A 26,141-nucleotide genomic window follows, 5' to 3' on the forward strand; every position below is an offset into this window, starting at 1 on the left:
TTACTGATATGAAAAATATCTAATATGTCAATCTATAAAGCTGTAACATAAAACACACTGTATGATTCCATCTGTGTGGGAAAAGTAGATCCATAATCTATTCAGGTGTTTGGAAAGAAGCATTAGATTTGCTAAGCTGGAATCAAGGATATAAGGCTTTTAGTTGATACATTATAGGTCAGTTTGACTTTTCTTTTTTATAAATTCATTTCAATGCTAAATTTAAAAGTTGTTAGAAAAAAACATAACAGCACACATGAAAATGATTGTATCTGCTGCCTTTCAAGTCACAGGCTCTAATAAATAAGCATTGATTTAATAAAACCCCTATTTAATAAAAATGACATCTGATGCAGATTCCCATTCAGAAACTCCCAGAATGTCTCAGAACCTGAACACTGAGCTTTGTGCTATAAATTAGACACACTTCCAGGATTGCTTACTAAGTATGTAGTCATATTTATATAGCCCTATAAATCCATGAATATGCACAAGTTAACAGGAAAAAAAGCTAAGAGTGAATTTCAGAGTCTGATCATTTATAGCTTCACTAGGATGCTCACCCCTAGGACATGCTAAGTGCATCTATAGATAGATGATCAAGGTACCTTTGAGACAGGAACTTCTGATTCAAGGACTGTCATTCATCTACCAACCATGTGCACACAGTCCTGCCTTCAAGGAGCCCATTCTATTCTAGGATATGGGCAAATAAATCAAATGTGCAGTTAAGTTTCTGGTGGGGAAGACAGAAAATAACATATTAGTAAATAGATATGCACTATGTCAGACAGCTAAGGAGTGAAAAAATATGAAGCAGACATAAGTGCTATAGTTCAGCTCTTTCAAAATACCTTAAAAGAGCTTGAGTTTTGTCAGGTGGAAAGAATTCCCAGAACTCTAGCTCAGAAAATAATTCCCAATTTATTACCTCTCCTGCAACAATTGCAAAGAGATCCGATAATTTTCAAATACATCTGAAACAGATTTGCTAACTTTATTTGTATTTTGACCCTGTTGAAGTGAGTTTTCAAAATAAGGAATGTTTATGAATGGAACCTGTGACAGTTTGTGCTCTAGGACTTTTCCTTTTCCCAAGGATGGAGGTGAAAGAGGGAGGTGTTAAGAGGTGGGGGTGGGAAATAACTGAATCTAAGGAACAAATCCTGTCAAGCATTTTGCTCGGCAGTTCGAATTGTTCTGTGTCCAACAATCTGAGGAGACAATTACTGGACTTCACTAAGTTAACTTAAACCAGTGAGAAACAATGCCTTCCTGGCGGCAGTTGCTGTATGATGAAGAAGAAAAGCATTCTTTGTTAAATCTAATCTGAGACGTGAGCACTCACCTAATTCAGCAAATTCTCCATTGGCAGTGAGTCCTAGACTCATCCAAGGCCCCAAGACACCCAGATCTATAGTTATACAAAAGCCTAAGTTGAGTCTTTTGATATGGCAAGTACATGAAACCCTGCCACATAGATTTCCAAGCAAATTAAAGAATAAAAATCTTCACGAAGGCGAATCCATGACAAGACTAGAGTCTCAGAACAAAACCCCCCACTTGGGGGTTTTAATTGAATTCTGGTGGAGGTTTAAAGACAGTTGGAGCTGAGAGGAGGAAGTTGACCTGATTTATCTTGTTTGAAAAGCAACATTCTGGCTGCTGCTTCTCAAGGGGCTCTGAAAGAAGCTAGTGCTAAAGGTCAAGCCTAGCCAGGCAACTATGAGGTAATTCCCACTGTGAGAGTCTGCAGACTGGGTCAGAGTGACAGACCAGTTAGGAATGGCATCTGTTTTAAAAGAAGAATCAACCAGATTTGCTGCTGGATTAGATACTTAACATAAGAAAAAGAGTCAAGAATGACTCTCAACTTTGGGGCTTGACAACTAGAATGATGATGGTGTTTCCATCAGCAGAAGTGGAGAAGGCTAGAGGCGGGTAGGTTTTGGGGTGGAAGGACAGTCACTCTGGGAAATGTTGAGTTTGTGGAGCCTGATGCATATCAGTGCAGAGACAAGCTAGCTCAGGGTGGGCAGACGGAGGAATAGATAAGGGGCGACATCTTTAGAGAGGTCAGAGCATGGGCAGTCACAGTGGATCAAACAGCATCCCCACACCCAGCTGGTGGCCATTAGTTATAGAGCTCTAGGAAAGCAGGCAGCACTACCGATAAGGTAACTTAGGGGATGCCTGTGGAGAAAGAGGTCGGAGGACCTCCCTATGAGGACCTCAATGCTGGAAGGTGAGGAGGAAATGGTCAGTGAGGTGAGAGGAGAACTCGAAAATGATGCACCACCACAAGCCTCAAGGGGAGAGTGGAATGCCCTTGTATTTAGTGTCATGGGGTCACAGATGACCCTATGGGATTAGAACAGACATGAGGAGAAAACACTAATGTAGAATTTCTAGAACAATGTTTTAACATTGCAGGAGTGGATTGGACTGAGAGTAGAATGCTGGTGGCTGTTCATCAGCCAAGAGGTAGCATGTGGGTTTTCTATTAATAACTTCTCAAAGTGAAAGAAATCCACCAAAAGACAGAAAGGAAAGAAGGAGCAAAGGACTGGAGGCAAGCAGAAGGTGAGAAGAGTTGTTTAGAAGTGCTTGAAAGGACTACTGGGTTTCAGAAGTAACAGAAGCTTCAGACTACTGGCCTGCAGCTAGACGTAACAAAAGCAGCATGTCACGTCAGCGTGGATCATGGCTGTTGCATGGGTTGATGGGCAAACAGGTAAGAGATGGGCTTCAAAGGGATATGTATAATAAAGGGAAAGAGGCAAGTGGGGGGTTAGAAGCTTGGTAAAAAGAAAAAAAGAAACTCTTAAGTGCATGGGGAATGGGACCTGGTGGAAGCTTCCTTATGCTGGAAAGGCCAGGGAAGGGCTGAGATAGTTGGAACTGGAGTATGAGAGAGTGAGCCAGTAGAGGAGAGGCCATGGACTGGAAGGGCAATCATGGAGCTTTAGAACTGTGGGTCATGACCATGCAGCGGCTAGGGTTGGGGAGAGGACAGAGGACAGAATCCCAGGGAAGAGGAAGTCAAGAAACAAAGGCCTACATCTGATGGTCTCGCAGGGCTTGCGAGACACAGTGGTGGGAACTCCAGGGGCTGGAGAGAGTGCAGCAGAGGAGGAAGTGTGCGGGCCCCAGGGACAGCTGCGGTGAGGAGGGATGAGGGACCGGTGAGACCTAAAGTTGGGGGACCCATGGGATGGGAGGCAAGTTTTCAAATGGCAAACTGGAGCAAGGAGCACAGCTAAAATAGAGCCTTGGTCCTGGCTCAGGTAATGTGGTCTTTGTGAGAAATATGATCATGTGTTTAACAATCAATGTGCATGCGGTTTTGTAACATGTAGCGTTACCCAGGGAATTATGGACCCTGGAGGAGGTGGCAGAACAATCAGCATGAGTTAAAAATCTTGACTTTTTAAAGAATAGCAAGGCCTCATCAACACAGGAATCCTATCCTTATATCTGCAGGCTCCAGGAGGTGTGAGGAAAGGGGAGAGTTATCTCAGTACAGGGAAAGCTCTCAAGAGGAGGAAAAACCATCATTTTTCTCCACCAAAATTACATGCCTTCATTATTGGCTTCAGTGTTAACTATCTTGTTGATATTTTCTCATTCCTCTTGGTGTTTTTTATTCCAAGAGAAGGGGAAACAAAGCACTTTTTTGTCTTTTCATAAAGTTCCAAAGTCACACATTCTGCTTCCTTCTTTTCTCACTTTCATTTCAAACAATGAGGTAGTTTTGTGGAGGAAAGTAAACATAGAGGCTGGGGAAGAAGAATATGTCAAGAAAATGCTTTATGCTTAAATAGAACTGAACAGTGACCCATAAAATGTTTTAGAAATCCACACATGTTCTTCTAATTTCCTATTTAGATTGACATGAAGGCTCCAGACTGAGGAGAGCAGGGTACAGAGGGGTTTTCTCACAGGTCACCAACCAGAAGTTTTTACAAAGGTGATGAGATCCACTGAAAGGATTAAGCAGGGAGGCAAAATCAACTAGTTAGTGAGCTATCTTTTGCAATCAAATACACAAAGAAAGGCTAGAACAAGTGTCTGTCAGGGGCTGGAGAGAAAAGGCAATGGCGAGTTAGTGCAGAGCTAGGTGTAGAGAGGAAGCTGTGGGGACAAACAAAAGGCTTCCAAGAACTGGAGGCCTGAGGGAGAACCAGGTACAGAGAAGGGAATCAGGTCAAATGTTTGGTGTCCACCTACACCACTAGGCTGAAATGATTTAACCAAGTTCTACAAGGATATCCTTGGGCAGAATCCAGAGGAGGGTTCTCTGTTCTGAACAGGCCCTGCTTTGTCTTTAAAGTGCTGCCTTCTGGGAACCGGCCCCCGGTGTCCCCCTCTGGACCTTGGCATTTGTCTCTTTCCGCCCTTGCCCAGGCGTCCTGACTGTCCACAGAGCCGGTCTTTCAGAATTCTCTTCAGCTTACAACTTTCTTCTAAGCCCTAGACTTCTATATTAATGCATTTGACCACCTCAGACATCTCTCCTGGGCACCTCTAACCCAGCACAATAACAACAATGCCAAGTGCTCAGCCCTCCGTCTGAACACAGTGTTGTTCTTCACCTTCTTCACAGTGATTCTCTGTGCTAACAATGAGCATTCCCAGCCTCTCCTATGAATACCAGACTCTGGCTTATTTCCCTTCTTGTCATTCTGTATGCTGTGGTCAGAGCCATCTTTAAAGCACAGATTTCATTACAGCAAGTCCTGCGTAGACATTCAAATGCTCCTTTACCATCAGGATAAGGAGCAAACTCCTTCCCAGCAAGCCGTGTCCTTAGGTGGTGGCTGCACACTCGAGGCAGGCCTACCTGGGGAAGCCAGGTGCTGAGTTTGAGTCTCCCCAGCCCAGTGGGAAGGCCCTCAGAGTTTAGGTTCCCAGATAAACATGTGCTCTTTGGATTAGTTTGGGGTTGAGGGGGAAGACAGGAAGGAGCTGTAAATCTTACCCAGTAGGAAAATTTTAGAATGAGTCCTGTCTTTCACTTTAAAGATTTGTGGACTCCCAGTCCTGTTTCTCCCCACCTTTCCTAATCTCCACTTTCAATACCAAACCACACAACAAATCAAACTTAGTGTCACATAAGCAGGGAGCGCTGTGGTTCCAACAGTCAAAATAGACCAGTTTCTATAGCAAACACTTTGGGCAATATGTGTGTGTGTGAGAGTTGGCCGGAGAGGCAAAAAATGCATACATATTACAATAAATACACATTGCATGCACTCGTTTTTCAAAGGTAAACAAACAAACAAACAAACCTGGAAGAATAAAGCTATAATACCTGTGAGAACATTTGCTGAGTACTTTTTCTTTTTCTCATTTTTCAGTTATATACAAAACAGTCAACTATTCCTCCCACATAATTCAAGAGTTGACAATACTTCCCTTTTACTAATGCCTGTGTCTTCCCTCCCATTTTTTTCCTCACACACCCAGTGAACCCCCTAGGACTCCTCTTCCATGCCCTTATGCATCAAGTTCCCTCAAAGAATGTTCCCCAATTCCAATCCCTTCCCAGCCTGGCAGGACCAGCCCTAGATCCTAGCATCACTTCCTCCAGGAAGCCTACCTGCCAGGAGGTTGTTAGCGCAACCCAAGGGGGCCTGCCCTCCACGCCATTGAGGCAGACTTCAGTGTCCACGCCAGACAGCCCTGGGCACCTGCCCAGTGTTCCGTCCAAAGTCCCTCTACTCAGTTCCCTTTTACCATATACTCTGCAGGCAGGGGGGTGTCTGGGGCATGCCTGACCATGCTCAGTGTGTGTCTGTAAGTGGGAAAGGGAAGGGAACAGAGGAAGCAAGCCAAGAGCTTAAGACAAAGCACCATTGGCCTCTGCAGTTCCTTTAAAGTCTTTTGCCTTGTTGTCCGTTTTAAATTGTGAGCAGCTAGTGATGAACTCTGCTACTCCTAACCACTTCACTTCAGCTTAGCTCCTGCCTTGCAGACTTCCATCCTGAGTACCTAAACAGGAAGCTAGTTTCTAACTTACAGGAGCTCTGACCAGAATTGTCACCCCTGGACAACATCATACCAACAGGCAACTCTGGCATGTAGCCAAAACTGCTATCGCTATTACCACTCCCTGCTAACTTACAGCTTCTTATTTGTACACAAAAATCTAATCAAAATCACAAGAATCACTTCTTTGTCTTTATTTGCTATTTTAAACAGCCAGTCATAGTTTGCTTAAACATGCCTAACACCACCCCATGTCCACCCACCAAAAACAAAACAAAAAAAGGAGTTCCTATTTTATACTGTTTTAAAATAAGTTTCCTATTCTTTCAGCCTTTTCAGAAGGAAACTACACATGATCTAGTTTCGCAATACTGACGGTAACTCTAGACTTATTTGCACATTTTGTAAATTTTCACAGCCAAAGTTTACGCCTCAGACATAAAACTGATTATTCAAAAAAAGACAGAACTTTCACATGTCTGAAACCTGGGTGCAACAGTAATGTGACACTACTCCTTTATAGAGCGCAATGTCAATATTTTATATCAATGTCACCTGGATACATTCAGCTTTTGGGTGGTGACTGACAAGAATATTCTAAGCCAGAGATTTTTTTCTTTTAGCCATGGAATATTAGAGTCAAGTCTGTGGGAGGCCCTAGCCTGGGCTGTTCCTTCTACACAGGAGGACACTGGGATCTCTGCAAGTGTTCTTCCCAGGCAGGAGCAAATCTTCCAACTCATAGCTCAATACTTTTTCTACCATAACATCATCTATAGTTCCTATCCAAAATGAGAGTGATACTTCTTCTAATGTATAGAAAGAGAAAAACCACCATGACTATGTTTAATTTTACATTGGGAAAGTGGTGTCGTCCAAAGAATGGTTCTTTAATGATACACTTTGCAGTATGCAGTAGCCCAGTGCTCTGTGGCCCCTTCAGCCAGAGTGGTGGGTGCCACATGTTATTTTATAGAATGAATGAGTTAGCTCTTCTGGGCCAGCCTTTTTCCCCTCTGAGGAGACTCCTGAACTTGAAAGAAGAGTGTGGAAAATGGGACCATAAAACAGAGCCGTGAATAACAATTGCTGTGCAGAGAGTTGAGATTAAGTAGGGAGTAGGGAGGGGCCTGCCTTCTGGATGAGGCAAAAACCAAGTCCATTACCTGAGATTTCCACTGACCATTGTGTCTGGCCCAGCATCTCAAGGCAATTTTTCCAGTTTAAGTAAATTAAGATAATGGCTTTAATCAATGGCTAATATTAACAAAGATTTGGAAAATAAAGTAGTTGCTTCATTATCATGTTACTGAGGTGGAGGGGAGAAGAGAGAGGTGTTGGCAGTTAGCCATAAGCTAGAAAGTGAGAACCCTACTTATCTTTTAGTTTCCTTACAAAGAAACAGAAAGAGGAAACCCAATCTAATGATACTGGGAAATACACTAGAAACTACCCCAGAACATCTTCTCCCAGACAATTCAGACCTGATTTGCCACCAAGAGACTGGTGGATCTGACACAGACATATTTCAAGAAATCCCTGATCTAGGTTTTCTAATTCAGTAGATATTATAATGAGGGCCTATTGAACAAGTCCTGATATTAGAAGGTCTTTCTACTCAAGAAGGCTGAGAAATACATGCAAATTAACTGAGGTTTCCCACCTTGCTTATTTTACGAATTATCAACTTAAATTTAGCTTAAAATTTGATCCTGGAAACAAAATTAGTGAGCATAATCATAGAAAGATCTATGTCTGGGAAATAAGAGTGGGGGGAGAGAAGCTAAGCTATCATAAATTCCAATAAGTGAGATGTACAACAGCATAGTGTCCAGCGCAAACCATGATAGGAACAGCTCTGATCTTGGAGTGGTGCAGAAGAAGGAGTGAGTTACCCAGAGTCAGTATTGAGGCTACCAATTCCATCTATCAGTTACTTAACTTTGTGCAAACCAAAGGCCACTTTTTCATTCAGCAAATATATTGAATAACAATATAAGTATTTTTAAATATTGGGCTGAAATTAGGTAACAGTAGTGGAAGTACTTCAATCAATTAGAAAGAGCTAAAGAGATGTTACTAGCTGCTGTGATTGTGACAACTTTGATTTTTCAGGTTTACTCACACATAATTGTCCATTTTATTTTGATAAGTTTTGTTCTCTAGCGAAGTTGTCACCAAATCATGAGAAATGCTTTCATTCACTTGGCCTGGATGATTTATCTGACCACCATATTGCAACTACGAATTTTCTTCTTCTTTTCCCTTTCTATTTAACAGCTCTAATGTTTTTCATTTCAGCTTCTGCTGAAGGATTTCATCTCCTTCTCTTTTAAGGTTAATTTTTCTTCTCTTCCAGAAAGTGAAGGCTGGAAGAGAATTATGCAAAGTCTCTTGATCTGACAGCATCAAACTTCCCTTGCACATGGAGTAATTTTTCTATTTCATTTTTAAAAAAGATTTATTTATTTATTCATACAGAACTGGGGTACAGGCCAGAGATGTGGAGGGTTAGAGGATTCACCAGGGACAGAGTGGAGAGCAAAACAGGCAGATCGATGAAGTACACTGCTGAGGGGAGCAGCGGGCAGGTCAGAAGAGGTCTGCCACGCCATGTGGGTCAGCTCTGGGGCAGGCAGGGAACGAACTCATGCAGAAGTGGCTTAAGCTTCTCAGTGATGTGCTTTAACCTGCTGTGCCACCAGAGAGGGCCCAATTTTTCTATTTCAGCACAAAATTGCTTCATTGAATACAAAGAGAAAAAAACCTGACTAAAGCAACTTTAGTTGGGGTTTCTTAATGTCCACCAAATGCAGAGCAAAGCAAATAGAATAAGAGATGAACATGAGAGTGTAGACTACACTTAGGCCCAGAGAACTGATACTGAGACAGGAAGTGATGAAATCAAGCCTCTCATGCACAGAAAGTATCATGGGGAAAAGTGGAACATGGGGAAGTAAATCACAGGGAGAGGGAAGAAGAGGTCAAATGAGACTTTGGGAAAAGCCCCATCACTGCCCCTCATTCTGAGGCTGGAATTGATGACACTGCTTCCTTTATACTTCCAATCTCCCATTAAGAAAAACTGTTGAATTTAACTGAATTCTCTGTCAGTACTAAATTTCCTAAGGTATTCACAGAAGAGAGAAAAGTTTAAGCAAATTTTGCAGCACATTAATTGTTAAATGCTCAAAGATCTTACAGACTTATATTGCTTTCTTCCACCCTAACCAATCAAGTGGGAAAAAGTAAAAGAATAATTATTAAATATCTGGGTACCAGGTATCTTCTACATTGCAACTTTATTAATGTTTACTATTCTCATGTTATTCGTGATGGAAAAGTGGCAATGTTATTAGTCGCACAAGCTGAAAGGAAAAGAAGCAAAAATTCGGAGATGCGTTTTTTTTGTATAAAGGGGGAATTTCAGAAAGATACATGATGAAGGTAGTGTTGGGAGAAGGCGTGATTAGGGAGTTGATGGTGTCACCGTGGGGCCAGGCACTAGAAGTGCTGAACACCAAGTGAACATATAAGACGTGTGACTTCAGGCAGAGGCACACAGAGCCTGCCCCACTCTTTGTTGCCAAGATGCAGGCCCCACCTCCTACTCTCAATATCTGGACTTGTGTCACAAAGTCAAAAGATTAAAGAAAAGGAATTTCACACTGCACCCACGTGCTTAATTGCCTCCAGGTGCTGCTGAGCGGCTGCCTCCCTACTAACACCACACATTTCATGTGCTTAACCTAGAAGTTCCTCATGTCACCAAGGGAATGCAGCCCCATCACCTTTGATGCTGGCTGAAGTTAGCTGGAACCTACAACTTGAAAGCTAACATCAATGCTGGACTCTGGGACAATCTTCCTTGCAAACAACAACGGTTTAGTAAGTAATACTTTCCCCAACTCACTTCATAGTAACTTGCAAAGTGAAAGAATCAACACAGAGAGTTTGAGTTGGGCTTTTAAAACCTTGGCTATGACATGGTAAGGATGTTTATGATAAGTTACGGAAAATTAAATGTGAAATATTGTATGACAGAATGAAGTCCTTCTCCAGCTTGATGTATACAATACCACTGACAGAACTGTAGAACAGAGCAGACCTGGGGCTGACTGAACAGCCAGGCCACTCAGGCCTCCTGGCCCCGTACCCCACTTTTCCCCACCTCCGTCAGCCCCTTTCCCTTTCTGAGGAAATGGTGTGACAAATACTGCTCAAGTCTCCAGTTCAACAGGGATGTCCAAATCACCTCTCCAAAAGAGGGGCTCATTTCTCGGTGCCAAGCGTGACTCAGTGGATCAGACTTCTGCTTTCTCCATTTCCTGACTATCTACAGCAGATGAGAGCTGCGTGTGTCCGAGTCATCCTTCCGCTCTGCAGGGTTTTCAAACTGATCTGGCAACCTCTGTCAGCCCTCAGAGCTCCTCAGGGGGTCAGCTCAGAGTCTGAGAGGGCCCTTCCCGTCATCTCTGTTCCACCATAGCATTGTTGCCTCTTTTTACATTAGAAACCTGACTTCTAGATCACATCTAAATGTCCTGCTCATGTAAGGATCCAACTGAACTTGCCCAGTTTGGGTTGATAAGATGAGGGTGGAATAGGATGATTTCACCACTCTGCTAGAGCAGAACTTGATGTTGTACCTAACGCCCCTAAGCTTCCACCACGACTCTCAAGTACTTTTGTCCACACCAGCTTGACTGACTTAACCCTGAACAATATCTTCTTAAAGTAGGAATTACTATTCCCATTTGATAGCTAAGTGGTCTGAAGAGCAGGGGACTTGTGCAAGTGACCTGGTTATTGAGTGGCAGTACCACATGCTTTGTGGATGGCAGACTCCAGTTCTCCAACAATGTGCTATAGTACAGTGTGTGCTCTGGTCCTGCTGCACTTGAAGTTATTTACCTGTGTGCTAATTGGTTCTTCTGATCTCATCTTCCCAAGAAGGCCTTACCAGTTTTCCAACAGAAAAGTTGTCTATGGCCTCCCTGGTGGCATAACGGGTTAAAGCACAGCACTGTGAAGCTGGCCGCAGCTGCTTCAGCACAAGTTTGATCCTTGGCTGGCTAGGGAGATCCCACATGGCACAGCAGATCTCTTCTGTCTCTCCTGTTGCTCCCCTCAGCAGTGTACTTTGTTGATCTGTCTGTTCTGCTCCCCACTTTGTCTCTGGTGAATCCTCTCATCACCCACGCACCTCTGGCCTATATCCCAATTCGATATGCAGACCATGAGGACTAACCTGTCCCAGGACTTCCAGAAATCCCTCGTGCTACATTGGGCTACACATGTCACTATGGTTAGCTGCTGACGTGACTGGCAGACCCAGCAGACACAATGAAGCTATTAAAACTCAGTGGCTGGCACCATTCAGATGCTCATTTCCGTGATGGTCCAGGCACATGCTGGGTTTCTGGGGAACTTCCCTCTGTTCTTAAATGTAATTCAGGAAATGTGTATTTCAAAGTAAACAAATTTGCAAATTCTAGGGTACTACTAGCATTATAAAAGAACATTTCTCAGAATGCTAAAAACATATCCAAGAAGAAGGGCAGAAAGGGAGTAGAGTAAGAAAGGAATATAGTCCCTTTGTTTTCAAGAAAAGAGGCAGATTAATAGATAAACACACATATGCAGCATTAGGGGCTGGGCTTACCACATATGGAATCACTTTGCTAAATTACAGCATAATGCAATCGATGCAGCTGCACATTTTTTTTTTATCACTGGCGCAGAAATGAGTCAAGTACAAGGAGGTTGACTGAACTTAGAGAAAATGACACCCAAGTTGAAATTCTACACAAACTCACACATTTTGTGTGAAACATTCATAGGCTCTCTGAGGAAGTATATCATAACCAGTACAGGGAAACAGTCAATGGAAATGCATTCTCCCTGGAACAATTTGATCATGAATCGGAGGCCGGGAAATCTTTGCAGTTTATACGCACTCTGGTCTCTTTGCTACTCACCTGAGCAGAGAAGTCAATGAGCTTTGGAAGCAGCACTTTCCCCCCTTCATCACTCTTCAAGAAATCCAGCAAACTGCCTGTTGATAGAGGAAGAAAAGTTAGTATGGTTTAGACACGCAAGAAAAAAAAATTCAAGTGATCTTCACTATTTGGGGGAGGGAAAACCTCACAAAATGATTTTGTAATTCTGTGTAGTCACACTATATTTTCCTGAGATTGGCCAAATATGGTTCTCTCTAACCTGTTACCTTTGACGTGATGTGAAATGTAGCATGTGCTCCAGGTAAGAGAGGGTGACAGTGGGGTCTGCTCTGCTCCCTGCAGGTGCCCAAGAGCACGCACTTCAGAGTCACCTACCACCTCCATACCTCACTGCAACTGCCTGATCTTCTGAGCTTCCCTGGTACCACTGCACAAGTTCTCCCAAAGGACGTGCCCGCAGCAGGCACTCAGCTAGTGCCTCTTATCTGTAGTCAGCAAAGGCACAGCGAGAGCTTAGCAGATACTGGGAGTGCTCAATGAGTATTCCATAAACCAATTCTGCTTTGGGGAAAGCCAGATATATACTTCCTGTGGCTTTAGCTCTGAAACGAGATTTTCTTTTCCTCTAAACCTGGAGTACTAACGTCAGGGTAGCCTAGTGAAGTTGTGTACCTAATCTAAGTCTCTAGAAAGGGGCCTATTCTAGTAGTTATATCAGAGTTCTTGTGAGAACATTTGCTCAATAAATGTACTACCACTACCACCACAGTACGGGACAATGGTACCAAACCCGCAGATTGCTGACAAGGTGAAGTGAGACCACCCAGGAAAGGAATCAAGAACAATCTGGTCCATAGCAAGTTTTCCATAGGTTAGGCATTGCTATCAGGAGAAATCATATTTACACGCATGATTAAAAAGCTATTGTCTAATTAATTCTACAAGCGTTTACTGAAATCCTACATGTGTCAACCCTTAGCCTGTTTCCTATACTCTGCACACCTGAGTCATATCATATGGGATAGTTCTTTTTTTTTTTTTTAACAATGTCTTTTGGAGGAAGGACTCTGAATGACTAGTATTCTGAAATATTAACATACATTAACTAATAAAATACACAGTTCATCTTTCTAACCTATTCAGCAATGAGATCAATTGATAATGTCTGTAATGCATGAAATGACTTAATTCTCAATTATTGGTTATGGTTTTTATCTTGTCTCCATTCTTTCCAAAGATTTCTAAAGTTTATTATTGCCATTTATTAATATCTATTGAACTGGAGGAAGAAGGATTTTTATTTGAAGTCTGTCACTGAAGGTGATCACAATGAGATACAAAAGGGTCACTGGAAATCTCTTCTAAGATTTCCCGGCAATTTAACTGCAACAACTTTTAAACACAGTTTAAAGCAGCTCCTGAAACACTTAAGACAATGCATAGGAGGAAAATGGGCTAAGATTAGTATTTTGAAAAATCATATTTTAAATATAATAAAAGCACTCTTACTTAAAAAATAAATTTTTAAACAAATATTTATAGGGGGGTTTATTGTGTATGGGATATAATTCTTAGGGATAACACACATACACAGAAAACAGTAATATCTTAATTATATTTCAATATTAATTTTACAACACAGATTACTCCCAAGGAGTAGAGAAAATGTTTTTCTGTATTTTCTGAGTTTTTAGTAGTGAAACTGCTGTTTACAATAAAACTGACTTGTGTATTCTCTAAGCATTTAGACACTTTCCATTCTGAATTCTAGCCTTTTCAAAGCCTTGGTCTGGGCACTCACCCTTGGCCATGTATTCAGTGATGATGTAGATGGGCTCTTCTTTGGTGACCACAGCATAGAGCCTCACCAGCTTGTCATGCTGAAGCGTCTTCATGAGGTTTGCTTCCTCCAGGAAAGCTTGCACAGACATAGTGCCTGGCTTCAGGGTCTTCACAGCTACTTTCGTACTATTATTATAGAAACCTAAGGAGAAAGTAAGGTGGACATGTATGATTTTATTAAAAAGACTTATTTATTTAAGCATCCAAGTACTGCAGTACAGACCAGAGTTGTGGGAGGTGAGAAGATTTACCAGACTAAATCCAGAGTAAATACCAGAGTGGAGAGCAGAACAGGCAGATCCACTGAAATACACTACAGAGGGGAGCAGAGGATGGCCAGGAGAGGTCCACTAGGCCATGGGGATCAACTCCCTGCCTAGGGATAGAACTTGTGCTGCAGTGATTTCATAGTGCTTCATAGTGCTGTGCTTTAATCTGTTGTGCCACTGAGGGCCTGGTATGCATCATCTCTAAAGCAAAAATGCAAAACTTTTGTGCACATAAGATTTACTTGTAGATAGATAAATATTAGGTAAAACTCTGCAGCATGTTAACATTGTATAAAATTCCCTATATATAACATTAAGAAAAGTAAGTGAAAGATACACAAGCATTCTTTATACTGCCTTACAAAAACACTTAAGATTACTCTAAGATAAAAAAGTTGTTATAAAATAGTAAAGAAAAAATTTGTATGTATTCCACCATGAAGACTAGGATGTCCTCTAATTAATTAAATATTTTTAAACTCATGCCATTTGCAGAAACATGGATAGGACTGGAAGGGAATGTGCTAAGTGAATTAAGCCAGAAGGAGAAAGTCAATATTAGATGATGTCATTTAGAAGTGGAATATAAGAAATCAAACAAAGACAAATTCTGAAACCAACTGTTAAAAGCTGACCATGGATCTGAGGCATCTAGAGGGTAAGAAAAAGGGGCGAGAAGGGGAAAATAGAACACAACAGATGATGGAAGACTATGGTTGGAGTGCTAAGGTGATCCAGAAGGAGAGAGCCCATACTTTCAAAACACTAACAAAGACGTAAAACAAAGGTACTTCAGTAATAAAGAAATAAAACAAAATGCTGTTATTTAAAACACACAAAAATATCCCATACTAATGCTCTCTATATTATATACACACAGAACATATAAACAAATGCACATACACATTGCAATCTTCATTTTTAAAAATAGAGTTATATTGTGCACAGTCACGCACAGATTCAGACAACAGTCTGAAAGAAAATGCACCAAATATTGGTTATTTTCAGTACTGCAATTATTGGTATGGTTCAAAAGTATTGCTCACCATACTTTTAACTATTTAGCAAACTTTCTATAATAAACATAACTTTTATAACTAGAAAAAAAAGGTTTGCAATTTAAAAATTACTTAAATACACAGACTATATTACAGTCATGTAAGTATTTTCCAAGATTTTCCAAGATTGTAGTTGTGCTATTCTCCATGGAAAGAAAATGGTCTGTGCGGAAGCTTCTGGGAACTGCTCTCCCCACTGCCTTCCCCACATCCCATACCAAAGGCTACCCTGAAGCAAGGGAGGCCCCCCAGTTCGGGAAATCTGTCCAATCTATTATGCTGGCCATTTCCCTTGACTGCAGCACACTTTCTTTATGGTGCTCACAGGACATACTTTGGGAAAGACTGACTCCTTAATCTAGCTTTACCACTCTTCACTCTTGTGGGACCTCTCTCAATGATATGCTTAATTTGAGCCTGATTTTCTCCTGGGAGAACCTTCTCTCAGTGGTTTGCAATGCAGAAATAAATAGAGATAACCATGTCACCATTCCTTTTCTCTCTGTTTCTATACTTCTCTTGGAAATACCAAAAACTAGGCAAGGTATGAAGGGCCATTGTTACCACCATGAACCTACCTCTCTGTAGGTGACATCAACTTGATGTGTGGTATTTAACTGTACCTGCCTAAGAAAAATACACCTCTAAGTGCCTCCCTGGTGTTGCAGGCATTAAGTCTCAGAGCTATCACGCTACCACCAGCTACTGAAGTGTGAGTTTGATCTGTGGCCAGCTGACCCACATGGCACTGCAGACCTCTCCTGACACACCTGCTGCCCCCCTCAGCAGTGTATTTCAGTAGAGCCATCTGTTCTGCTCCACACTCTGCCTCAGGTGAATACTCTCACCTCCTGCATCTCTGGCCTACACTCCAGTTCTATATGCATAAATAAATAAAAATAAATCTATAAAAAGAAAAATACACCTCTAGAAATGGTGATGTGAAAGTGTTTGGTCCCAGTTTAATGTATAGAATTATTTGAATAATTCTATACAAGAGCTGTTTCATCAACAGTAAAACATCTCTGGGGGGTAAAATTTGTTATTTTCTATTTTGATTTAATTTGTGAAGAATGTTATTTTTCTTACGCAATGCATTTTTTTTTAAAGATTTATTTATTTGTACATACAGAACTGGGGTACAGGCCAGAGGCTCAGGGGCTGCGAGAGGCTTCACCAGAGACAGAGTGGGGAGCAGAACAGGCAGATCTAGCAGGTACTGCTGAGGGGAGCAGCGGGCGGGTCAGGAGAGGTCTGCCACGCCATGTGGTCTCCTCTGGGGCAGGCGGGATTTGAACTCATGCGGAAGTGGCGTTAGCTTCTTAGTGCAGTGCTTTAACCCGCTGCGCCACCAGGGAAGGCCACGCAATGCATTTTCTAAGAAAAGAATAGTTTCTATTTTGCACATTTCCAAATAGGCAAAAATTGCAGTGCCCAACAGAAAACTTAAAGGCACAATACACAAAATAAAATGCCTTATAATATATGGAGAAGATATCAATGGAAAGCTGACAAAATACTGGCCTACACAAAATAATGGGATCCTAAATATATTAAGTTGATTTGCCGTTTAAAAGCATAATTACAGACAATGTGACATTTCCCATGGCTCTTAAAAGTAAACTTAAAGTAAATGCCACCAACTAAAGTCCTTGATTATTATATTGAATCATGAAAAATTCATTATAAATTTGGTGAAAAGTTTAAAAATAGATCCTCAGCCACATGAATATATCCATGTCAAAGCAAAACATGCAAATAATATTCAACCAACAAAGAACTACGCTGGCTTGTACTAGCACAAAAATGTTCACAGCAGCAGAGTGTCAAGGTCTGGGAACAAAGCCAATTTTGTCAGTAAATAGTGAAATCCATAGATACATTATTATATTTCACCATTCTGTGCATCAATAAAGATGAATGAAAGGGAACTACAACCCAAACAGTGGCTGAATCTCAACAACAAATGTGAGGGAAGAAAGACAAGACTAAAGTGTACATTTGTGTTAAGTTCCGAAAGAGCAAAACTAAACTGTGTTGCATTTCCACATACAAAAATAGAAAAACTATGACAAAAAGCCAGGAAATTACAAAAGTCAGAATGGCCATCATCTTTGGTGCACAGGTTGTGACTGAAAGGGATAGGAGAGGGCTTCTGGGGGCTGGCGATTATCCGTGTGGTCATACTTGCCATATGGGCTTCATTCTGTAATTATTTGTGATATTAAATATATTTTTGTATGCACTTTTCAGTCTGATTGCTATTTTAAGTACCAATAAAGCAAAAATAAAACCTTTTTTCTTGTTTCTTATCTTAAATAAATGATAAATATAAGTTAAAGAACTTATCAAGACTTTTCCATAATACAAAATGATGTCTAAAGGATAAAGAAAAAGTATTTCCCAAGCATAGGGGGAAAAGTTTTCAGGAAATACTGCAGCTGCTGAAGATATTTAAACCACTGATAAGGAGTCTGAGAATCTGAGATGAACAGTGAGTATAACAGCTGTGTCCAGTATAGCTTGAGAATGGATGCAGTTTCCTCTAAGTATTCTCTGAGGGCTGTGACATTTAAACAATAGGGCAGGCTTTCGTATTACACTGCAGGCGTAATTCAGCACTTATTCAGTACTTATTCAGCACTAAGGGGCAAATTGTACTTTGCCCAGCTATACCCCAGTATTGTCAATGCTGACTGCATGGGCATTAACAGGTGGGAAATGATTTTTAAAAAATATTGAAACAGTAGGAAACTATTTCTTATGGAGAGCCATTTTGCCACTGTTAAAGAGCTGACATGATCATTTGAGAGAGCTTCACTTCCAGAAATGACTAACTTGCTAAAAAACACTAAACACTGCAAAGTTGAAACAGGATGCAAGTAGTTAGTTTTGGAAGATGACTAGGGATTCATTTCAAATGAATGGCTCAAAAGAAAATATATATCTAGCATATCTAGCAAATTTCTATTCAAAATAAGTTTTCTTTCTTTGACAGTTTCTGTAGAGACTTAGTGGTACAGGAAGCTTCATCCTTAGTTAGCTTCACTGATCAGTCAGTTCCCTTGGAATCCAGTGATCCACAGAGGAAAACATGTCACCAAGCCAGATGTCAAGAGAATCACACCAGAAAGAGGAAACAGCTTGAGGGAGAAACTCCTCTTGCTTTTCTCCCACTGGCTCCCCCCTTCCCTCTAGAAGAGCAGGTCACTTCCTCATATTTATTCCCTATATTACAGACCCCAGAAAGTCAGACCACAAAATATGATTGCTAATCTGTAAACCATGCTTCACAAAAATATTAACATACTTAGTCAATACAAATACAATTTTTAACTGGTGGTTCATTTTTTGATCAATGAGGAGAGCTAGTCTGCTTAGCCCTTAGGAAATAAAAACAATTCTGGCAGCTTTACTTCGCCCCTGCCACAGGACAGGGAACAGTCAACATGAGACTCACACCCACAGTGAAAGAGGGGACATCCTTTTTTACTCTGCTGGTACTTTAACACCACCCATCCATCACTATTCTTTTGGATCCATTCCCAGTATTCCTCTGCTAAGTACATTCAACATCGTAACACTATTTCAATAGCTAGGAAGGAACTGACAGCAGCCAAATTCGCACAGCCATATCTGCAGAAGATCAAGGTTAAATGTTCTATTTCTTTTCTTTCTCTTCTAGCCTTCCTCCTGCTCATCTTCCTTTCTTCCCTCCCTCTATTTCTCTATCTGTCCCTTTATCTCCCCTCTCGCCCTCTTTCCTTGTTCTTTTCTTTAATATAAGACTAGAAGGACAAAGCACTATTAAAAAACAAACAACTGTCACAACATCCTGGCATTGATACTACTATCGATTTGCAAGATGTTACTTTTTAGGGAAACTGGGTAAAGCTTACATGGGCTTTCTTTGTATTATCTCTGTTAAATATATAAAAGCTTTGTTGACTGGCGATTCTGATTCTATTCCATTTCCCCCATTTTCAGTACATGATTTTTTTTTTTTTTTGGTATATTCAAAGTTGTGTGATCACCACCATAATCAATTATTGGGACATTTTCATCATCCCCAAAGAAAGCCCATACCTGTTGGCAGTGGCTTCCCCTAGCCTCCCATCCCCTCACTTGAGGCAGCTCATTTACTTTGTCTCTATAACTATGTCTATTCTGAGCATTTCATAAAAATGGAATCATGGGCCCTCCCTGGTAGTGCAACGGGTAAAAGCACAGCACTATGATACTACACGCAGCCACTTCATGAGTTCGATCCCCGGCCAGGGAGCTGACCTACATGGTGTGGCATTCCTCTCCTGACCTGCCTGCTATCCCCTCAGCAGCGTATTTCATCAGTCGGCCTGTTCTGCACCCCACTCTGTCTCTGGTGAATCCTCTCATCATCCCTGTACCTCTGGCCTGTACCCCAGTTCTGTATGCATAATAAATAAGTATTCTTAACAAATGGAGTCATATATGTGATTCTTTATATTTACTCTTCTTCATCTAACATATTGACATCAGGGACTATCCCCATTATAGCATGTGTCAGTAAATTATTTCTTTTTATTGCTAAAGAGCTAATGTGTAGCTATACCCCATATTGTTTAACCATTCATCAATGGAAGGACACTGATTGTTTTCACTGTTTGGTTATTCTGACTAGTGTCCTCATGAACATACATGTATGTGGACATATGTTTTTGTGTCAGTATTATTTCTTACAATTTCTTGTGAATCTTGAATTATCTCAAAATATAAAAATCAACCGTGTTGAGTGGAAAATGTTAGTTTACTTCTCCTTTCATAGTCTTTGCTCTGATGTTACCATAATTGCTTTATAATATAAGCAATTATTTAATAATAACAATAATTCTTTGATGCTTACCAGCATTATCTCTGCAATCCTTAAAACATCTTTATGAGCTAGTTTCTATTAAAATACCCATTTCTCCTGGGGCTTTACTGCTTAGCACTTCTAAAACATTATTAAACAAATTAAACAAACAAACAAACAAAAAACCTGAAAAACTGGCAAAGGATTTGAACAGACATTTCTCTAAAGAAGATATGCAAATAGCTAACAACTTCAAAAGAGGTTCAACAACATTATTAATTAGGAAAATGCAAATCAAAATGACACTGACACAAGACCACATACCTTTTATGATAGTTAGCATGAGAAACAAAACAAAGCCCATCACAAATAACAAATGTTAGTGAGGATGTGAAGAAACTAGAACTCTTGTGCACTGGTGGGAATGTAAAGTGGCCAAGCTGCTATGGAAAAAGCATTGCAGTTCCTCAAAAAGTACATAGAATTGCCATATCATACAGTAATGTTATTTCCATGTACATGCCCAAAAGAATTAAAGCAAGATTTCAATGATATTTTCCCATCTATGTTCATAGTTGCATTATTGACAATTGCCAACGATGAAAGTAAACCTGTGTCCACTGATGGATGAAGGGTAACCTATCATGGTACACAAATACAATGGAATATTACTTAGCTTTAAAATCAAAGGTAGGCCCTCCCTGGTGGCATAGTGGCTGCTTCAGTGCGGTTCGATCCCGGCCTTGAAGGTGACCACATGGTGTGGCAGACCTCTCCTGCCCCACCTGCTGCTCCCCTCAGCAGCGTACTTCGTCGATCTGCCTGTTCTGCTCCCCACTCTGTCTCTGGTGAATCCTCTCACTGCCCCTGCACCTCTGGCCTGTACCCCAGTTCTTCTATGCATAAGTAAATAAATCTTTAAAAAGAAATGAGCAATGATATAAAATCAAAGGTAATTCTCACACATGTTACAACATGGGTGAACCCTGAGAACATTATGTTAATTGAAAGAAAACTATGGCAAAAAAGCCAAAAGGAGAAATACTGTATGATTCCACTTGCCTGAGTTATCTAGAGTAGACACTTTTAGAGCAACAGAAAGTAGAGAGGGCAGGCAGATGGACTCAACAACGTAAGCACAATCACATGTGATCACCATCCTATATTTTCCTTCTTTGTTTTAGTGAAGCCTCAAGGCTAAAAAGGGAGGTGCTAAGGAGAGATGGCAGGACCCCAGTTACTGAAATAAACTGCTAGAGGGATGAGGCTGGAGTAGACAGCCTTCCATTTTTAGGAAGTATTCAGAGGGACAGGGGTGAATGCAATGTGTATGTATAAAAAAGCTAAAATAATAAAAGAAAACTTAAAATATGTATATAAAATAAAAATAACAAAATATTATCTGGTATCTAAGGGTAGGCAATATTTATTATACTATTTCTGTCACTATTTTGTAGAGTTGAAAAAATACAGATTAATAAATAAATATGTACAGCTATGGGAAATAAAAGAAGGTAACAATTTTTTAAATGTTCAGATAGTAATTTGACAATTTCTCAAAAAGTTAAACATAGACTCATAACATGATCCAACAATTTTATCCCTAGGAGAATATATTTACCTGAAAAAAGTTAAAACCCTTGTCCACATGATAATTTCTATATAAAATGCTTAAGGCAGCATTATTCACAATAACCAAAAGGTGCAAACAACCCAACTATCCATCAGTGGATAAATGAATAATCTGTGGTTTATACATGCTGGCAAATATTACTCAGCCAATAAAAAGAATGCAATTCTCACGCATGTGATAATATAGATAAAACTTGAGGCTATTATGCTAAATTAAATAAGAGACACAAAAGGGGAAACACTATACAATACTACTTAGATGAGGCACATGGGAGGACAGAAAGTTGCTAAGAGAGAGAGAGAAGGAGAGGGGAATAGGAGTGACTTTAAGTGTGTTTAGTTTTTCCTTTTGCATCTAGATAGAGGTGGTAGTTACACTCCAGTGTGAAGATAGTCACTAAATTATTTACTTTAAGTAACTGATTTTGTAACATGAATTTTACCTCATAAAAAAAGATAGCAAAAGGAGGAGGATGTTATCATGACTAAAGCAACAGAATGTGGATAGTAGGAGACCACATCTAGAACCAGCACCCAGGTCTGCAAGCCTGTGGACTGGATGGAAACAGCTTGAAATGCCCGCCGACTAGTCTGGAAATACGCCACCAAAAAGAAGGATGTTATGGGGCTGCAATTATAATGGACCTGAATTTTCTAAATATGTTCACAAAGACTTACAGTGTAGTGAGAATTAATTACATGATAGGTTAATATATGCCAGATTTAAAAGATACTAGCCTATTGTAGGGACTGCAGGAGGAAGGGGAAAGAGCTTAGGTCCCATGGGCCAAGATTTTGGAGGACAAGCCTCTCTCTCATGGACTCCCAGTGGGGAAGTAAAATGATGAATCTAGAAGAGTCTTTAGTTTCTGCTCAACTAGGTTTAGACAGTTTTTAAAAGCCCTCTGTTCCTCCTTCTCTTTAGAAATTATGTTTGCTCTCACTTATACAAATTGGCACGGAAAAGAGATCCAGAAAGATGTGTAAGACCTAACATGTTATCCTTGCCAGAAGTAAATGCATTTTCATTAGTACTGTGAAGAGTATAACAATTTTAGAAAAAACAGGCAAAAAATAGGCCCTCCCTGGTGGCGCAGCGGGTTAAAGCACAGCACTGAAAAGCTAAAGCCACTTCCGCATGAGTTCAATCCCCGCCTGCCCCAGAGGTGATCCCACATAGTGTGGCAGACCTCTCCTGACCCACCCGCTGCTCCCCTCAGCAGTGTACTTTGATGATCTGCCTGTTCTGCTCCCCACTCTGTCTCTGGTGAATCCTCTCACCGCCCCTGCACCTCTGGTTTGTACCCCAGTTCTGTATGCACAAATAAATAAATCTTAAAAAAAAAAATCACCCAGAGAAAGCCACTGCTATAATTCAGGGTTGCTTCTTGCCAGTCTGAAGAGGCAGGACTCAATGGAGAGGAATGATTCATCAGCTGGGGAACTCAAATCATTTAGAAACTTTCTTGGAGAGAAATTGGCATCAATGTAGGGTTTCTTATTAAATTCATCGGTGAGGATGGTCTTAAGCGCAAGTATCCCTAACCCTGAGAAGGATGCAATTTCCTGCAGTTTAAATGTGTGTCCGGAGAGTCCTATGATGAGAGAATCATGAAAGAGTAGACAGAACAATGAGGATCAAGACCCACTGCCCTCTTCCTTGTGAGTGCAATTCTAAGAGAGAATTACTAAGTCACAAGGAAGAGGAAGAGCCTAATGAAACAGATTTTGCTGGCCAGCTCTTGGTGCCAAGCAGACAGAGAAAAACAAAAGTGGTGTTTCTGATGCAGCTTAGTGTTCGGCAAGAAAAAGGATAGAAATTGGCCTGAGGCTTTATTTCTCCTGTTGTCACCTCCAAACAGGACTCTGGCCCCAGAGCCACTCACTCACCCATCCAGACTTCCCCAAACTGTCCGGCACCAAGTCTTTTCACCAACTTAATGGACTCCCGTGGGATCTCCCAGGCATCTTTATCCCAAGGCTTTTGTGGCTTGGGGCTAATACATGCTTTCTCCAGTCTTCTGCACAAACCATCTGGCTGCTCTAAGTCAAAAGAAAATCAAGTTTAAAACATTATACTTTGTTTTTTGCCAATATCTATAAGAAAGTCTTATCCTCTCCAGCTTGCTTTCATCTATGATCCTGAAGTGCTAATGGGGTTGTCTTTGGTATAGTCATGACTTTTGAAATTCTAACATGAAAAACTCGATTTTATTTATTACTGCTGCTAATCTATTTAAGCAAAAACTACAAAATGGATAAACAAAGACAGACTGTCACTCTTTATAAAATGTAATTTCAGATCACAAAATATGATTTCAGATCATGGATTCCACGGGAGCTCCTCAAGGCATGACAGTGGGGACACTGTCCCATCACCAGGGGACCAGAGCACAGGAAGTACCCAGCACAGAGGCAGTGAATGGGGACTGTGGAGAGAGAGGGGGGATTCCACAAAGGTGGGGTCCCCTGCTCTCGCTACCTTTTGAAGCCTAAGCAAACCTACAGTGTGCATTCCCTGAGGGCAGGTTGTGGGCCTAAATGATAGCAAGAGCTGTCCAGTACAGCTGACTCCAGACACAGGGAATGGACCCAAGGGCTGGACATGGGCACCACCACAGGCTTGGAGAGCAGCACTGGAAACAGAGGACGGAGAATGGTCACTTGTCAGTGTTTCACTGCTGTTGTTATTTCTATTTTCTGTTATCAAATGTATATAATACTGTCACGCACACAAACAGAAATACTTACAAAACTGTAGATCTGCAGCTCTGTATTTCTATTCCAGATATTGAAAGATGCATTTTAAATGTCCTCACAATGTGAAATTGGTATTCACTTCTCACATGGTAATTTTGGAACTGTTAACTCGCATGATTTAGATGGAAGGGACAGTGGTAATTATTCATAAAGTTTGAACCTGACTTTGAATGTGCATTTAATTATGGATAATTTAGAATTAAATATAGAAAAGGATCCTCCAACTTTATCAAAAGAAAAAAAATGGGTAAAAATGTAAATCTGAAGAATGCTTTATATAAAATATTTCTCACAACAAACATTTTGTTTTATTCAACGTCAGTTTCAACTTACTTTGGTAATGTTTAATCATCTCACTGATACAAGGAAAAGTGATTCGTGGAGAGATGTAATAACCCCCATTGTCCAGACTTCTGATTTTGTAGTGCTTAATAACATCACCATGCACAGGGTCATAGTCTCTGACAGACAGAGAGAAACTTCCTGAAGGGGAAAAAACACAAATAAAATTTATGTTTTTATTTCACAAATAAGATCGGCATTATACAATATGATGGTATTCATTTGGCCATGAAAATATGTAAAATGTACATTCTGTATATTGTACACAATCTTTAAATGCCTATGAAATGTTTACCAGGCCCATGAAGTTAACAATTTATTTGCTATGAAGTTTGCCAACAAGATATTTTCCTTCTCCATGATAGTTACTTTTTATTATTTCATTCCATTGAAAAAATATTTTCATTCTGTTCTCTTAAAATTTCAAGACTTACTCTAAATAATAAAGACAAAAGACTCAACAAACATATAGCGGAGTAAGAAATGGCCATAATAGTGTCTGCTTTCTATGTTAAGTTTAGCACCAAACTAATCACTTGACTCTGTTATTTGTTATAGAACTATAAATCTTTCACCACCAGAGCATATATCTTTTTTTCCTTTCAGAAATCTAGAATAGCTTCTAAGAGTAACTTCCTAAATAGTGCTTTATGAGGCCGCAAGTCACTTCCTACCTTTTAAAGTTTCACTTTCTCTGATCAGAAAGGCTCCAGCACTGTTCCCTGGTGCCAGAAGTTGTCTTTCTGCATCTTTCCTGGTTATATCCTTGAAAAACCACCTGAGAAGACATTTTAACCATTCGTGGGTATTATGGTCAAGGGGAGAAAAAGATCAAAACAAACAAGAAATCTATGGCAGCAAGCAAAGCCATCAAAGGAAACAACACATAAGGACTCACTCTTCCGTTTCCAAGGTGTTGACTTTGGCTACGTAGTTGCTGGGGATAAAACCTTCTCGCTTTGTTGAAAGGGATTTTGCTTTCCACCATTCCCCATGCCTGGAATAGAAACACATCAAAAAGGGTTTGTATTCAGTGATTGGCGACACTACAATAGCAGTTGTCTTAAGGTGTTTATTTGGGAAGAGAGATCCCTGGGATCCTAGAATCTGGTGGGAAAATTCACTCCTTGTTGAAATAAAAATATTTAGAGATTGAAGCAAAGGACCATGGTCTTACAACTGAAGTATGGGTCACTGTGCTCAGCACTGCATAAACTAGAGTTGGTGAAAATGGCTCCTATCTTGAAGAAGCAAACATTTGTCATTTCCTCCAGGATACCTAAGAAAAGCTTTTGGATCTTACCGGAAATGGACTCGAGGAAATAACTGACTACAGTTCATGTTATAAATTCCTTTGTTACAACATATAGCTCTCCATAGACAGAGGCTATAAAAAATATTTTTTTAAATCATAAAATAATTCCAAGTAGGTAGATTTCACTCACTAAGGAAA

At 40.5% G+C, this 26,141-nt stretch overlaps 1 protein-coding gene across 2 annotated transcripts in view; it reads right to left on the reverse strand.

Annotated features, from left to right (window-relative positions):
• The window catches only part of LYN (LYN proto-oncogene, Src family tyrosine kinase), a 109,760-nt gene that overhangs the window by 25,747 nt on the left and 57,872 nt on the right, over positions 1-26,141 (reverse strand). For both annotated transcript variants that reach the window (XM_004679871.2, XM_004679870.2), the window contains exons 5-10: positions 25,587-25,685; positions 25,363-25,466; positions 24,680-24,829; positions 23,477-23,629; positions 13,756-13,938; positions 11,973-12,049 (exon numbers count right to left, since the gene is read on the reverse strand). In XM_004679871.2, the coding sequence (XP_004679928.1) occupies positions 11,973-12,049; positions 13,756-13,938; positions 23,477-23,629; positions 24,680-24,829; positions 25,363-25,466; positions 25,587-25,685 (766 nt within the window). The remainder of the gene's footprint in view (positions 1-11,972; positions 12,050-13,755; positions 13,939-23,476; positions 23,630-24,679; positions 24,830-25,362; positions 25,467-25,586; positions 25,686-26,141) is intronic.

This window comes from Condylura cristata, unplaced genomic scaffold (assembly GCF_000260355.1).
Source record: "Condylura cristata isolate star-nosed mole 26May11 unplaced genomic scaffold, ConCri1.0 scaffold00009, whole genome shotgun sequence".
Classification (NCBI taxonomy): Eukaryota; Metazoa; Chordata; class Mammalia; order Eulipotyphla; family Talpidae; genus Condylura; species Condylura cristata.